At 46.0% G+C, this 15,232-nt stretch overlaps 1 protein-coding gene across 1 annotated transcript; it reads left to right on the top strand.

Moving 5' to 3' along the window:
• The first annotated feature begins 2,282 nt into the window (after nt 1–2,282).
• LOC117648377 lies at nt 2,283–6,378 on the top strand. The gene is made up of 2 exons (XM_034390888.1): nt 2,283–2,357; nt 6,021–6,378. The coding sequence occupies exons 1-2, from the start codon at nt 2,310–2,312 to the stop codon at nt 6,318–6,320; spliced, it is 348 nt and encodes a 115-aa protein (XP_034246779.1). The 5' UTR covers nt 2,283–2,309; the 3' UTR covers nt 6,321–6,378.
• The last annotated feature ends 8,854 nt before the right edge of the window (nt 6,379–15,232 follow it).

The following is a 15,232-nucleotide window of genomic DNA, read 5'->3' as shown; positions in this document are numbered from 1 at the left end:
GCGGATCCGATATGGCCAAAGCGGATCCGGGATGGCAAAAGCGGATCCGGTGGAATCTTAGTGGATTCGCTACTTTCCGGATCCAGGGAGAGGCGCTCGCACGGGATCCGGTGCACTCACACGAGATCCAGAGAGAGCCGCACTGGATCCGGAGAAGTCTGACGGCACTCTAAGTGTCTTACGAAGAAATTTCCCCTATTACGAAAGGGAAAAGGCGCAAGCAGACTCCAGTGGGACTAGTGAAGATAACCTTTCACATGTAAACAGGGGGAACCTAGTGCTCAACCTGCAGCATAAAACGTTTTCATGTCTTGTTAATTTACTGCCAGTGTTTCCTACAGTAATTGAGTCGCGTACACTTTAAAGGGCCCTAGGAGCGCAATTTTTTTTTTACTAATTGATAGTGATCGACGTGGTAACCCACCATGTCATACTGCCCAGGTGATTTTATTTTTTATAAAATTTTATAAAGGTTCTTATAAACATTTATAAATGTTTATTAACTTTTAATTAAAATGTACAAACTTGTATTAAAATTTATAAGGGACCCTGTATAAACCTTTATAAAACCCTGTATTAACTTTTATAAAACCCTTTATAAAACTTTATACACACCTGTATGAAACAAAACTTAAGTTTCTGAGTTCACTTTTAACAGAGCAACGAAAACAGACTTTTTAGCTACAAAGAAAAACAGTACTTCGCAAAAAATGTTTTGTCAACACTGCAAATCTATCGGGCTGACTTCGTGCCGCTGCAGGGGCGTGAATAAAGTGACATGCTAAAAAACGGCATGACAGAAAAGTCACGCCAAAAATCGGCGTCACTCAAAAATTCACGCCAATTTTCGTTGTGAATTTCTTGTCATGCCTCATGCTAGTTTTTGGCATGACTTGTCTCTTTAAACGCGTTGTCATTCACGCCAAATGACGGCGTGACTCACAATGTCATGCCGTATGCCGTCATGCCGTGACTCCGCAACTTTACCCCTCAAAATTGAGAAAATTGGCCGTCGCAATGGAAAAACGGCCGTTGCGCGTTGTTCTTTATTCCCTTGTGAGCAAAATCTTAAATGGTGACGTTTGTATAGTTGTACTTGTGCCCCTTTTGGACTGCTAAAAAATGTCCACCGTGGGGTCAACTAAACCAGTTTCTCACACCAAAAAAAAACGCTTAAGCCGCATTTTTTCAGTGTTTCATGTGTGGTAACTCTTCGTGCCGAAAGTTTTACTCCTCTCGCATGAGAAAATCGGTGGGGGAAAACGTTTGCAACGCCTCATTGATTGACGGCACACCCAAGTATCTGACAAAAAGGTGGGTTGTAAAAACGATGTAAAAATTTCCCTATTGGCTACCACAGCGTAAGCTAGGTGAGAGAATAAACCAGTCGTAGCGTGGAAAGTTTTTTTTCTTTGGGTAGGGAAAACGGGGCCGTGAAGGTATTGAACTTTTAGAAAGGAACATTCCGTTGGACGCCTAAAATCTTCACTTTGTAATTTTCCGTCCTTTGTAAATTCCGGCATCGTCTTCGCTCGTTTGACCTCTATTATACTCCAAGGACCTACCAAAGCATTCTTTGATGAAAAAAAACCCCCCCAAAAAGGGCATTTTGATCCATTTCGAGCAATGTAGTCAAAGCTGAATTTGACCTTGAACTTCAATTAATCTTAAAAAATCCGGGTTTTTTTGGCACGCTGCCTCTCTAAGACGGTTAGAGCTAGAGGGTTGAAATTTTTCAAATTCGTTATGGTCAAGACATGTGGGGATGCACACCAAATTTGAACGTGCTAGCTCGAAAGGGGGCGCCCTGGTAAGTGGTGTGTAATTTTTCGTCATCACGCTATAACATTGGTTAAAAAAAATGTTTGTTTTTTTGTCTGTTGAAAAACCAAAATTCAAATCTTCTTTTTGCATGCCCGGGGTACAGACCATGGCCACATGTGAGAAATTTTCAGATCCCATGCCGTGCTCGGGCTCAATCCAGAGAGGCGGAATCGTGGCGGGAGTGAAGCAAGGTCGCAAAAAAATGAAGTGCACTGGCGCGCGCTTTTTTTTCGTGTTTTTTTATGGCTTCGACTCGAATCGGATTCGAAGAACGAACAGACATAACATTTGATTCGATAAAAAATAAAACTTTGAAAAATGCCACTTTGCACACCACTACACAGCTAATGCGTTTGACGAAATCCTATCACTCTTCGTGAGTGACGCTGGTGGAGTCGTGTCACTCGTGCATCCACAAGTGCGCGTCTTTCGGGCGGGGTGCTTTAAAAGGGGGAGAATTGGGTTGTGCTGGCATATTGCACAGGATGGTCAGGGTCTGCGTTCTTCTGCTGTGCGCCGTCACCCTCTGGGCTGTAAGTTGTACAAAAAGGGGGGTCAACTCGAGGTGTCACCCCAAAACAAAAAATTTCAGCTTTTTATCGCAACCGTTTCGACAGGGGAAAAAAACGCGGCAGAGGACGACAGCTTTTAAAGGGAGTTTCAGGTAAAAATATCACTCGCTTCAAAATAGATCGCACTGTAAAATTAAAAAAAAAAACTGATATCTTACCAAGCGAGCGCCGCAGGTGAAGATAGGGGTAAAAGCCTGACGCGAATTGCTGAAACTGGAGCAGCATTGCGAAGCTAGGTTGCGACAGAACGCGGTCTGGCGCCCACCCAACACTGCAGGAAATACGTAGTGACTATTCGCACCATGGTGCGGATAGATATGGTAATGTTAATCCGCACCACTGGTGCCGCCAACCAAACAGTACTATTCGCACCACCAGTGGTGCGAATATTAAAAAAAAGGGAAAATTTTCACCCCGGTGCGACTAACTCTTAAAATACTATCCGCACCCCCCGACAGGTCTTGGAAAAAGGGGGGGGACGGGGCTGGTGCAAATAAAATACCTTCACAATTTACACCCCTGGTGCGACCAACCCTTTAAAAAACTATCCGCACCACCCCCCAAAGGTCTTTCGGGTAGGTCCGGGATCCGCACCACCTTTTCCCGGGTGTAGTGGTAATGTTGGCACCAGTGACCGGGGCGAGTACCATAGGCATGCCCAAACCCCAAAGCGTCCCCACCATCACGTCACCCTGCCCCGCCTCACACCCGCGAGCTGCCGAAGCCTGCCGCAGGCCTGCCGTAGCCCCGCCTCACCCCGCGCTTGGGGGGGGAGCGACATCCAAGCGACGTGCTAGCAGCGTCGGCCGCTCCCCCGCCCCCCCCCCCCCCCGTCGCGCTCCTTCCTCTAGACCGGGCCTCCTGGATGAGCCTTACGGGACGCACGGGTGGCCGTCGAGGCAGCCCGGCCCCGAAAATGGGGGGGGGGAAACGCGCTAAGGCGGCATGCGGCCATCCTCCACCCCCCACCCCTCCTCACCCCGCATCCTCGCTGTTTCCGGGGCTCGGAGGTTCCCCCACTCCGTCCAAAAACCCAAGCCCCTTCCGGTCTAGCCAGGGGAGCGCGACGGGGGGAGGGGGGGCGGGGGAGCGGCCGACGCTGCTAGCACGTCGCTTCGACATCCTCCACCTTGCGGGGACTGAGGGGGCTGGTGCGGGTGTAGTAGGATAGAGCGCTATAGCACCGCCTATCGGGGTTCCCCAAAGTGTTTACATTTGAATTTGATGTATTTGAATTGGAGCTGTTCATTTTTACTCCTCTCACTTCTACCTTTAACAAAGAGACAATAGTTTGCCTTCTGAAAGGCATGCAGTCTCTTCTCGAAGTCTGCGTAAGAGTGCACCAGCCTCATCTCGGCCCCTACCCGAAAGACCTTTGGGGGGTGGTGCGGATAGTATTTTAAGGGTTGGTCGCACCAGTAGTGTTAATTGTGAAGGTATTTTTATTTGCACCAGCCGCATGCCGGCCCCTACCCGAAAGACCTTTGGGGGGTGGTGCGGATAGTATATTCAGGGTAAATCGCACCGGTGGTGCAAGAAGATATTTTTATTTGCACCAGCCCCCTGGTGCGATTAGCTATTTATTAGTTGATAGCACCACTTCGTGGTGTGAATAGTATACAAGATTGTATTGGCACCACCTGGTGCCAATAAATATAGCCCAGGAAATAACCACAACAAAAGTACACAGATTTCTGGCAAATTTTTTATCAGGAATTTAGTGTACTTTTCAAGTACAACAATTGTTGTACAAAGTACAATGGAACCGGCATGACGAGTGCTGTGCAGTCCAGGGCTCGTTGTGGTTTGTACAATTCTCGTTGCACTTTCTACAATCCCTGTTGTACTTTTGTTGTACTATCCACTTTTTTTCTTGCAGTGAAGGTTTTTTTCTATCCGTGTGTCTGTCTGTCTGTTTGCACACCAAAATGCAGCTTTGTATCTAAATAAGTTCGGTCATTACAGCAAAAAAAGGCACTTAAAACGTCAGATAAAGTAAACGTCTTCATAACTTTTGTTCTCCGGCCAAGGTTTACACCATTTCATAAGTTTTAAGAGGAAGCTGATGAGGAAAATGGAATTCATTTTCACTTCGGTACCAGGTGTCCTTCCAAAAAGGGCATAATAGCTCCAGATTTTCGAGGTTGCCTTCCCAAAGATGTCAGGCAGTTTAAACAGCGAACCCTGTCACACCTTACTTGAGAGGGGGGTCAGCCCTCCAGCTTAAATGTCAAAACCGAATGCCTTTGCGACTTGCGATCATCACTGAGAATGAAAGAGTCACGATCATGACTAAAATTTTGGGCGAGGAATTCTTTACTACCCAAATTTGGGTGAGGAAATTTTCCTCGCCCAAATTTGGGTGAGGAAATTTTCCTCGCCCAAATTTGGGTGAGGAAAGTTTCCTCACCCAAATTTGGATCATAATCCTATGGTGCTATATAGGGAGCTGATACACCCTTCCTCACCCAAAATTGGGCGAGGAAGCTTTCCTCGCCCAAATTGGGCGAGGAAACATTCCTCGCCCAAATTTGGGTGAGAAAGTAAACCTCGCCCAAAATTGGGTATTGATCATGACTTTTTCATTCTCAGTGATGTCTCTTCGAGGGCCGTGGCAAAAGGGCTTGCCGAGGGCAGGGCAGGGCCGCAGGCAAAGGTAGGAGTGAAGGCCAGGCGTGGATTGTGGGAACTGGCGCAGCATCGCGAAGCCTGTGACGACACGAAAGGTCATACTTTTGACCGCTTAAACGGTCTTACTTCGATGTATGACCGAAAAACGGTCATACTTTATAGTGTATCACGGGTAAAGGCTGATATATCTCTAAGCTAAACAATAGCCAGTCTCGGTGATGTCTGACCTTTATTTTGGTCATACATTTAAGTATGACCGTTTTTTCGGTCATACATTTGTGTATGACCGTTTTTTGGTCATACTTTTTGTATCACCGAAAATCGGTCAGATGTCTCACCCTTTGAATTTTAGTGAGCATGTCATTGACTTTTTGATCATTTTGTCAGTACTTATGCAAGTAATTGTACAACCCTACTACGTACGTTTCCTTTTGTAAAGAAATACTTAAGAAGTATTAAAAAATGTACTGAAAATTTTGTTTAGAACCTAATTTTACGAAGGAAATATGTCAACCTAGAAAGTGCTAAGTATTAATGCCGTTTACGAATACGTAATAAGTGAGGAAAAAGTCAGTAACGTGCTGAGAGTGTATCTGCCGTACACCTACCTTGTCTTAGCTATGTAAGTGCTGGTTCCGTTTTTTTTTTTTTGGTGATTCTTCTTGATCTCAACACGGCGACGACTAGAATTCTCTATGGTGGTGGAGCCGGCCACCTGTTTTTCTCTTCAAGTCTGCCGGAAAAAAAAAGGATTTAGGTGTCAGTGGACACACATGCATCTCAAAAGCCGAGGTGCATTCGTACCCCGCAGCATTTGAAACCCTCTTCGCTTACAGCCCCTGAACACTTTAGAAATCAATGAATATTAACGAGAGGAGAACTCCGACTAATTCTTCAGATTGTAGTTCTCTGTTGCCCTAGGTTCAGACTTTGCTTTCGAGTTTTGTTGCTATCAAAAATACATTTATATTGTGATTTGGGACTGTGTTTCAGTTGTGCCCAGAGTCCTCGGCGCACCCTGCCCCAACCGGCATCGAAGTCAACTCGGGTAGCAGGGACAAGCGAAATCCAGATGCCGGCACCGAAGTCAACGCGGCCCGTAGAGACAAGCGCAGTCCAGCCAGGACGAAGGGCGCCCCCCTTTATCCGAACCCCAACCCCAGGCCCACCCTCGGCGCACTGCGTCCTAAGGGTGCACCTTGGAAAAGGACCGGACAACCTGGCGGCCTTAGGGAACCTGACCCAAGGATACCCAAGGGCAAAGGAAAGACTCTGCCGCCCGGTGGTCGCTGATGTTTTTCCTTTGCTACGTGTGCTCCCCGAAATAAATAAATTTGGAGTGCCCCTGGAACGGATAGAGAATCTTTTGCATTAAGGTGCACGTTCTTCACTTTAAAAAGAAATAGCAGAATCCGTAGTGGTCTGTGACTCTCAAACTTCAGAAATCGACAGAATGGATATGTCACACACATGCAAGCATTACACGCGATGTCCCACACTGAAAGCGTGGAGCCCGTGGAATTGAACCACAGGGAACCATAGGCAGCGGCCAAAGCGTGTCTCAAACTTCCAAGCGTTGGAAAAGCCGTGTCTGACACGAAAAAGGTTGTGGCGCACGCACACTTGGAAGCGTGCGTCATTGACGCCAAAAAGTGTGAGAGTGTCTCACACGTGTATAACCAGTGTACTAGTAAACGCACTGTCAAACCAACACTCTGAGAAAAAATGACCGTAAATCCTGGATAATTTTTTTTGCCAAACTTTACCGTACTTCAAAAACCAGTATCCACCGTACAGTCTACAGTATTTACCGTACTTGTTTTACAAAATATTCCGTAGTTTTTTAACAGTAGTTACCGTTCTTTCGTACAGTCCATGCCGTAGGAAGGACCAGATCTGGTCCCAACATAGGCCGCTCCCAAGAATTGTCCACATCAGGATCTTGAAAAAAGGGGGTCGACCGACTGAAAAATTTTATTGCACCTTTCGATAGGTCTCGCCAAGACCTTTTCAACGAGTGGTCGGAAGGGGGGTCCAGGAGTCCGACTTCAGCAGTTACATACATCAGGATCTTGAAAAACGAGAGTCGACCAACAGAAATAAATTATAGCAGTTTTTGATACGTATTAAAAGTACGGGATCGCCGGGTAAAAAAGTACGGGATACCTTGTAAAAAAGTACGGTGTTCCCTGTAAAAAAAGTACGGTATTGCCTGTAAAAAAACGACGGTATTGCCTGTTAAAGAAAGTACGGTGAAGTCTGGAGTAATCAGTACAGGATTTACCGTGATCTTTTCTCGCAGTGAAGCGGGAAAAACTGCGCTGTGCACCCATTCCGCTTACACGAGTTTTAAGTCATCACGCAAAATCTCGACAAATTGCTGCCACCGTGCGACCGCGGCGGAGATGGCGAGCGCCTGCGAAGTCCAGTGTAGGCAAACCTCGTGGCTACAACGCAACGGAGCGCAGCGGCACGGCCTACCTCCCAGGCGCTTGCCGCTGCACTGCCAAACCAAGTGTGGAGAATTCCGCACTTGCTGGTGCATCTCTAGCAGGCGGCCTAGAACACAAGTATTTGTATTTCCCATTATATGTATCATTTTCAACATTCACTGTTTAAAAAATCTGAAAATTCAGACAAAATTGTCAGACTTGGTGGTCACAATCTATTTTTCAGACTTGTTTCAGACTGTTTGTCTGAAAATGTAGCCTTTCGGTATGAAAATTGCGACCTGACCGTCTCAGACCTTGAACAGGGTACTTCGGAGGAAACCTAGACCGGAAGTCAGCGACACAACCGGAGACACAAATGAGCGTCGCGCGGCCGTGCTGGGCGGTGGTGGGGGCCGGAATGGGCGGAGTGGAGGCAGCATGCGCGCGGCGCCAGCTTCGTGCCCACGTTCGATGCGACATCTGAGAGCATTGCACCATTCGTGATTTGTGCATAGCCTTTGAAGTCAGTGTTCATAAACGATTTATCAAAACGAGATTTAACAAGGATTCCGTAATCCCGGTACCAGTAAAGTTGTGCACAAGATTAACGGTGTGGTGCCCTCCTCGTAATCGACGTTTGAAAGATCTAATAAACACTTTGAATACATTCAATGTTATACGGCACTAGCGCTAATGCTTGTAAAAACTGCAAATACTGGCAAACTGTTTTAACCTGAAATGAATTCTTGAAAGATCATCATTGGATCTGGAAGTTCCGGTACTGATCTACGTGATCACCCATCCCCAAAACACAGAACACCATTAAAACTGAAATCACGGTCGAGTTTCAACAACATCGCTCTTTCCAGGGTCACAAGCAAACCTGAAAGAAAAGGCTTTCGGTACACTCTCGATGTCTTACGGAGAAATTTCCCATATGGCGCAAGCATAATACGAAGGTGGTTTTTCTTCGTATTACGAAGGTTTTTCTCTGTATCTTACAATAATAAAGCTAAAAAGATTCATATTACGAAGGAATATTGCTTCGTATTATGCTTGCGCCGCATTCACTGTATCATACGAATAGCTTAGGTCCGATTTCATTGTAAGATATTTAGAGTGTACACCGGTGCACACTCAGTCCCATTCAATCTTTTAGACGTCTGGAAGGCCCCGGATAGTCAGTGGATCACCCCACTATCCCTTATTTTAGCTTCTCGTTTCATCTTGAGAGTCTTCCTCAGTTGCCTCCGTTTTTCCTTGATGTTGGACGCGTTCAGAGTGACCGTGGAGTCACGGCGCCCCCGCAGCCCTGCAGGTGGGCCAGGCGCAGTGGGGCGGCACTGGGTGTGTGGAGCGCCGACTCTCTCTCCATGACGCACTGGCTGATGTCGCTCACGTACTCGAATCGTCGCACCGTGAGAGGGGTGAGACCGGCAGCCCGGAATCGGCCCAAGATCGTTTTCAGCTTTCTTGCAAGTGGAGCACCCCGCTTTGCCAGGAACGGGGTGTTATGCGGGGTTGTTAACGTTACTTTCTAAAGGTAACGCGTTACCGTTACCGTTACTTCAGGTTTGAGTAACGGTAACGTCGTTACTTTACCGACTTCTGAAAAAGTAACGCGTTACCGTTACAGGTAACGCAGTAACGCCGTTATCGTTACTTCAAATCCTAAAATTCCTTAAAATCCACAATTTTACCGGTTAAAAGTGCTGGGGTGAAGAAGGATTATTTTAAAATTTAAGTAAAGACAGTAAAATTTAAATGTTTCACATTTTTTAATGTAAACTTCTGCACCTACTTCTCCCAATATTGCCAATTCATGGCCAATAGGACCTCTATTTCAAGTGATGCATCGCTCAATCTGTTTCTGAAAGCAACAAATAAGCGTCCACACTCGGAAAAGTGCAAGTGTTGAAAGATTTTTTTCTGAGTGGACGCTTATTTGTTGCTCTTAGAAACAGATTGAGCGCCTTGGCAAATGAGCTGACCACAGCAGGGAGAGAAAGGGAGGAAAATATTGGTTTGTAGCTCTTTTTGATGCCTCACGGTAACGGTAACGCCGTTACCGCGTTACTCCTCTTTGGTAACGGTAACGTCGTTACTTTACTCATTTTTAAAAAAGTAACGCGTTACCGTTATCGTTACAGTAAAGGTAACGGTAACGCTGGTAAAGTCTTTACTCTTTAAAGTAACGTTAACAACCCTGGTTATGAAACGGTCCGGGCACGGAGAATTGGTGAATGCCTTGGAAAGGTGTCAGTCGCGGAGCACAGAGTGGACGGATATTCTCCGTCGTTACTATGGCAGCGCTGCGGTTCTGCACGGCATTCATGTAGTTCTGCGTCCACTGCTCTAAAATCCAGTTTAAATAGGCCAAATTCGAACACCCATTTATACCGGATCCAGTGTACGCGAGATCCATTACCGCACCAGATCCGGTATGGTAAGGGATCCAGTAGACTACCTGGATCCCGTATAAATGGGTGTTTGAATTTGGCCTATATCTAGTGGATCCGCTCTGGCGTTACCGGATCCGCTTTGGCTATACCGGATCCGCTTTTGCCATACCGGATCCGCTTTGGCCATATCGGAGCGGCTTGGCGGATCCAGTATGATAGTGGATCCTCTAAGCAAGATGTAATATGTATCTTAGAGACTTTAACAGGGATTTGAATTTTGAAAAGAGGGCTCCGGGGTACTGAAACTAAGTCCGATCCAAATCTGCAATCCGTTTTTCGCTACCATCAGCGGTTTTCGAGATAGCGAAATCATGTTCTTCGATTGCAATGAAATTCAAATGGCCCTAGTGAATTCTCTTTAACATGCCCTGTATAAGTTTTGAGCTCAAAATTCCAATAACTTCCGATTTTACACTCTAAATGTCTTACGAAGAAATTTCCCATATTACGAAGGAAATGGCGCAAGCATAATACGAAGGTGGTTTTTCTTCGTATTACGAAGGTTTTTCTTTGTATCTTACAATGAAAAAGCTAAAAAGATTCGTATTACGAAGGAATATTGCTTCGTATTAAGCTTGCGCCGAATTCACTGTAACATACGAATAACATAGGTCAAATTTCATTGTAGGACATTCAGAGTGTACAGCCACTTTATTTCGGGACGCCCGTAGAGGATCCGCTTAGGTAATGGAACCCGGTAGGGTCTTAGACGATCCAGTAAGGCCAAAGCGGATCCGATATGGCCAAAGCGGATCCGGTAAGGCAAAAGCGGATCCGGTGGAATCTTAGTGGATTCGCTACTTTCCGGATCCAGGGAGAGGCGCTCGCACGGGATCCGGTGCACTCACACGAGATCCAGAGAGAGCCGGGTGATTCCGTGCGTAGAGGCCGTTTTAGCCACCTTCGTAAGTCAAGAAATCAATCTTGCTTGTTTGGCCGGAATTTGGCCTAGATGGCATCAATTGAACCCCAGGAAGACACTCTGAGCGTGGGCGAGCTAAAAGTTGACTTTCGTTTTCTCCCCCTATAAAATATGACGAAATTAACTGAAAATATGACGGAAATTACGCTTCACGGAAATTACAAACAGGTGTTTCTGGCTCACTGCAACTGCATATCGCCACAGAAATATGCCATAAGTTTGGCACACTAGTTTGACGTCAAGACACATCTTTTCACGTGTAGGATGTCTTTCAAAACCTAATAGACGAGGAGCGAGAGGGGCATACGGAAATTACAGCAATTGTTACAACCCACCGATTTCACACACAACTTCCACTCGCACACTCACCCCTCTCACTTTTTCGTCACCGAAACTCGTTCACATGATAAACAGACCGTGCTGATTCTAAATACGGCGGTGGTTTTGAGCAGGGAGCACTCCTAGTAGTTTTTTTGGTGCTTACTTTGAAACCGCTAAGGTAAAAGTCGGAGTACGGTGGACATTTAGTACGCGTTCTGAAAGTACCGTTCCAGTCAATATACGATCTTTAAATTCAAGCAAGATAGTCACTATTAGTTAGAGATTTGATGGGTGTGTGTGGAATTCGAAGATTTGAATGGAACAAAGGGTTACAGAGCCGTAAAGTTGGTGTAAGGTGCGAATGGACATGACGGAACTTACAAAATCGACCCTTTTGGCCCCTCTCCCGCGTCACATGTCAGCTTTGAAAGTCCGTATACAAAGGGAACAAGCTATTCTAGTGCCAAACAAGATTCTTAAGTGTATAAATGGACTGCACTCGAATAAGTTCGGTCTGGGGAGGGTGTGGACACGAAAACGCCCTCTACGCGCGGAATCACCCAGCCGCACTGGATCCGGAGAAGTCTGACGGCACTCTAAATGTCTTACGAGGAAATTTCCCATATTACGAAGGAAATGGCGCAAGCATAATACGAAGGTGGTTTTTGGCCCGCCCTTCTATTCAAAAAATAGGGGGGGGCTATGCATTTGCCTTTGTGTCTGTGTTGTTGTTGTCGTCGTTGTTGTTGTTGTTGTTGTTGTTGGCGTCTGTGTACAAGGAAGGAGTTGAGCTAGAGTAACCAGATTTGGAGGGTACTTCAGGAGTACCGTCCATACAAATAATCCGGTGGTGCAAATCCCGTCCGGGTCGCACAAGGGCTGCTGCAGTTGCATCATGGTTTACATGAGCGGGAGGGGGATTTCCGCCATAATTGGTGCTAGCAGGGCACATAGGGGTATTTTTGGAATCGGGGCGACGAGACAAGATGAATGGACCTGGTCCCGACCCCATCGGCCGCTTTTACAAGTTGGCCAGATCAGGATCTTCAAAAAAGGGGGTCGACCGACTAAAAAAATTTATTGCAGATTTCGATTGGTCTCAGCAAGACCTTTTCAACGAGGGGTCGGAAACGGGGTCCAGAAGCCCGACTTCGTCTATTAGACACATCAGGATCTTGAATAAAAGGGGTCGACCGACTGAAAATTTTTATTTAAGTTTTCGATAGGTCTTAGCAAGACCTCTTCAACGAGGGGTCGGAAGAAGGGTCCAGGAGCCCGCCTTCATGAGTTATGGAAAAAAGTGCGACGGACTCGTTTTGCGCTCCTGCTGTGCCTCTATTGCAAGGAGTTGCAGTAGCATAGCAAATATGGGTATTTTCGGAATGAGGGCGAAGAGACAAATGAAACGGGCATATTCTAAGGACAGTTGGAGTAAAGAGTGTAAGGACTTTTGCATATTGTGAATAGAAGGGCGGGCCAAGGTCACGATGGTACATCGATAACTTTGCTTTACCCGCTCACGGTGTGTGTGATGCGAGCGGGCCGAAGGCCCGGGCCTTCGACTGGCCAAGTTGGGTCTGATGCGAGGGCCAAAGGCCCGAGGAAAGGCCGCCGGCAGGCCAAGCTGGGCCGGCGGGCCCTAGCTTGTTCTTCGTATTACGAAGGTTTTTCTTTGTATCTTACAATGAAAAAGCTAAAAAGATTCGTATTACGAAGGAATATTGCTTCGTATTATGCTTGCGCCGAATTCACTGTAACATACGAAAAACAGATCAAATTTCATTGTTGGCTGAGCGATAGCGAAGCCTGTTACTCCATTGGGGTTGAAAAGTTTTTCCTGTCTGTGTGCGTGCGTGTGTGCGTGTGTGCGTGTGTGCGTGTGTGTCCGCACTACTCCTCCTGAACGGCTCGGCCGATCTCGGTGAGATTTTGCACACTTTTTGGGCATGTCCTTGGCTCGGCACACGCGAAATTTCACTATCCTAGCTCAACTGGTTCAGTTTTTATAGCCGAAAAACACCTAAAAAACGGCGAAAAATCGAGTTTTCTGCAGGCAGATCACCTCTGCCTTAGAAAGGGGGGGTCTGGGGGGCGGAGCCCCCCAGCATGCACCAAGTAAGAAGTAACCGACGATGGACAAGCCATTGCCTGCCGAAGGCAGACTAGCGCCGCAGGCCAAGGTAGGTACGCCAGGCGCGGATTGGAGAAACAGGCAGCGAGACATCGCGAAGCCTGTTACGACAAGACGCGGTCTGGCGTAAACCTACCTTGTAAGACATTTAGAGTGGGGATCCAGGGAGACTGGCACTGGATCCAGTGACGCCTAACTGGATCCTGCAAGATTATACTGGATCCAGTGAAATCTTACTGGATTTTTGGCTGAGCGATAGCGAAGCCTGTTACTCCATTGGGGTTGAGAAGTTTTTCCTGTCTGTGTGCGTGTGTGCGTGTGTGTCCGCACTACTCCTCCTGAACGGCTCGGCCGATCTCGGTGAGATTTTGCGCACTTTTTGGGCATGTCCTTGGCTCGGCACACGCGAAATTTCACTATCCTAGCTCAACTGGTTCAGTTTGTTCGCGGAGCGAGTTCGCGAGCGCCAGCGAGCGAACTCAGCGTAGCGCTACTCGCCGACAAACGACGGCCGATGTCTGTTAGTCACGCCTTACGTTCCGTCCACCATTTCCGTCCACAATCTTACGTTTAATATTTTAGATTTGTCCGTTAGTCACGCTCCGTCCACCCATTCCGTCGCGCCTTACGTTCCGTCCACCATTTCCGTCCACCATCTAAGGTTTCGTTAATTTGGATTTGTCCGTTAGTCACGCTCCGTCCACGCATTCCATCCCTTGCATTCTAAGGATTTCACGATATTACATTCCGTCCACCATTTGAGTTCACCATTTCCGTCCACCATTTCCGTCCACCATTTCCGTCCACCAATTCCGTCCACCATTTTGTGGCACATTATGAATTTGCCCGTTAGTCACGGTCCGTCCACCCATTCCGTCCACCTTGTTATTCACGTTCCGTCCACCATTTCCGTCCACATGTTACGCTAAGTCAGCTTAGCATTTGTCCGTTAGTCACACTCCGTCCACCCATTCCGTCCACCGCATTGTAACAATATAGGTTTGATAAAAAAACATTACGTTAAGTTTGGTTAAGTAACATCACACCTATGTATACACATCAATTATTTACAAAATATTCCGTCCACTAGAAAAACATCGTTCCATCCAACACAAAGTGTCATTGTTATATTTCAAAAGAAGTTACTATGGTTTCAATACCACGCACCAAAACTCTAAATTGAACGTGAAAACAAACATATTAATACAAACAAATACGGACAATATAAAATTTACGAAAATGTCAAGTGACAGTTCGCAAAGTACAAGTAGTATCGAAAGTACCCGATCGAGATCACCACTTAGAAGGAACAACCCATCAAACCAAGTAAGAAATACAAAAAAAATCAATCTGGGATCATTTCTATTTAGAAAAATTTGACGATTATAACGTTATTGCTTTTAGGAACAAAATCAACAACAAACAAATTGGGCAAATGTGATATATAGAAGACAATCAACATTAAGAAGAGATGTCCAATACGTTGTGTTAAATGTCCAAAGAACAGGACAAGATCCATCTGGACCAATTTTGATTACTCTCCGTGATACATCACATGGATTACAACCTTTCAACATGTATTTACCCATCAGATACAAGAACTTAACACCAGCACAGCTCCATCAATTGAAATCACATGCAAATTTCAATAATTTATATCTTAAAAGAAACTATGAAATTGGCGATTCAGAACCGGTCTCTTTGTATTGGTACGATGGCCAAATTGTTGTGATTGTATAATTCTGTCTAATTTGTCTTCCTACAAAAATCCGTCCACTCTCATCCTCATATATTTTCTGCCTATAACGCTTCATAACTTATAACCAACCAAAATAAACACATTTTATAAAAATCATTCAAAACAGTCAATACAACTTTTTTGTAATTTAATTCAATCCACGTCACAGTCCATCTTTTGTGGTACACCAACATACGGA

The sequence above is a fragment of the Thrips palmi genome, unplaced genomic scaffold (assembly GCF_012932325.1).
Source record: "Thrips palmi isolate BJ-2018 unplaced genomic scaffold, TpBJ-2018v1 HiC_scaffold_3, whole genome shotgun sequence".
NCBI classification, from domain to species: Eukaryota; Metazoa; Arthropoda; class Insecta; order Thysanoptera; family Thripidae; genus Thrips; species Thrips palmi.
This window is presented reverse-complemented; position numbering and strand designations above follow the sequence as displayed.

Bases quoted from the DNA above. Each gene is read 5' to 3' on its own strand.
- LOC117648377 (XM_034390888.1), top strand. From the start codon at position 2,310: ATGGTCAGGGTCTGCGTTCTTCTGCTGTGCGCCGTCACCCTCTGGGCT. The intron at 2,358-6,020 runs GTAAGTTGTACA...ACTGTGTTTCAG, and splicing joins GCGCCGTCACCCTCTGGGCT to TTGTGCCCAGAGTCCTCGGC.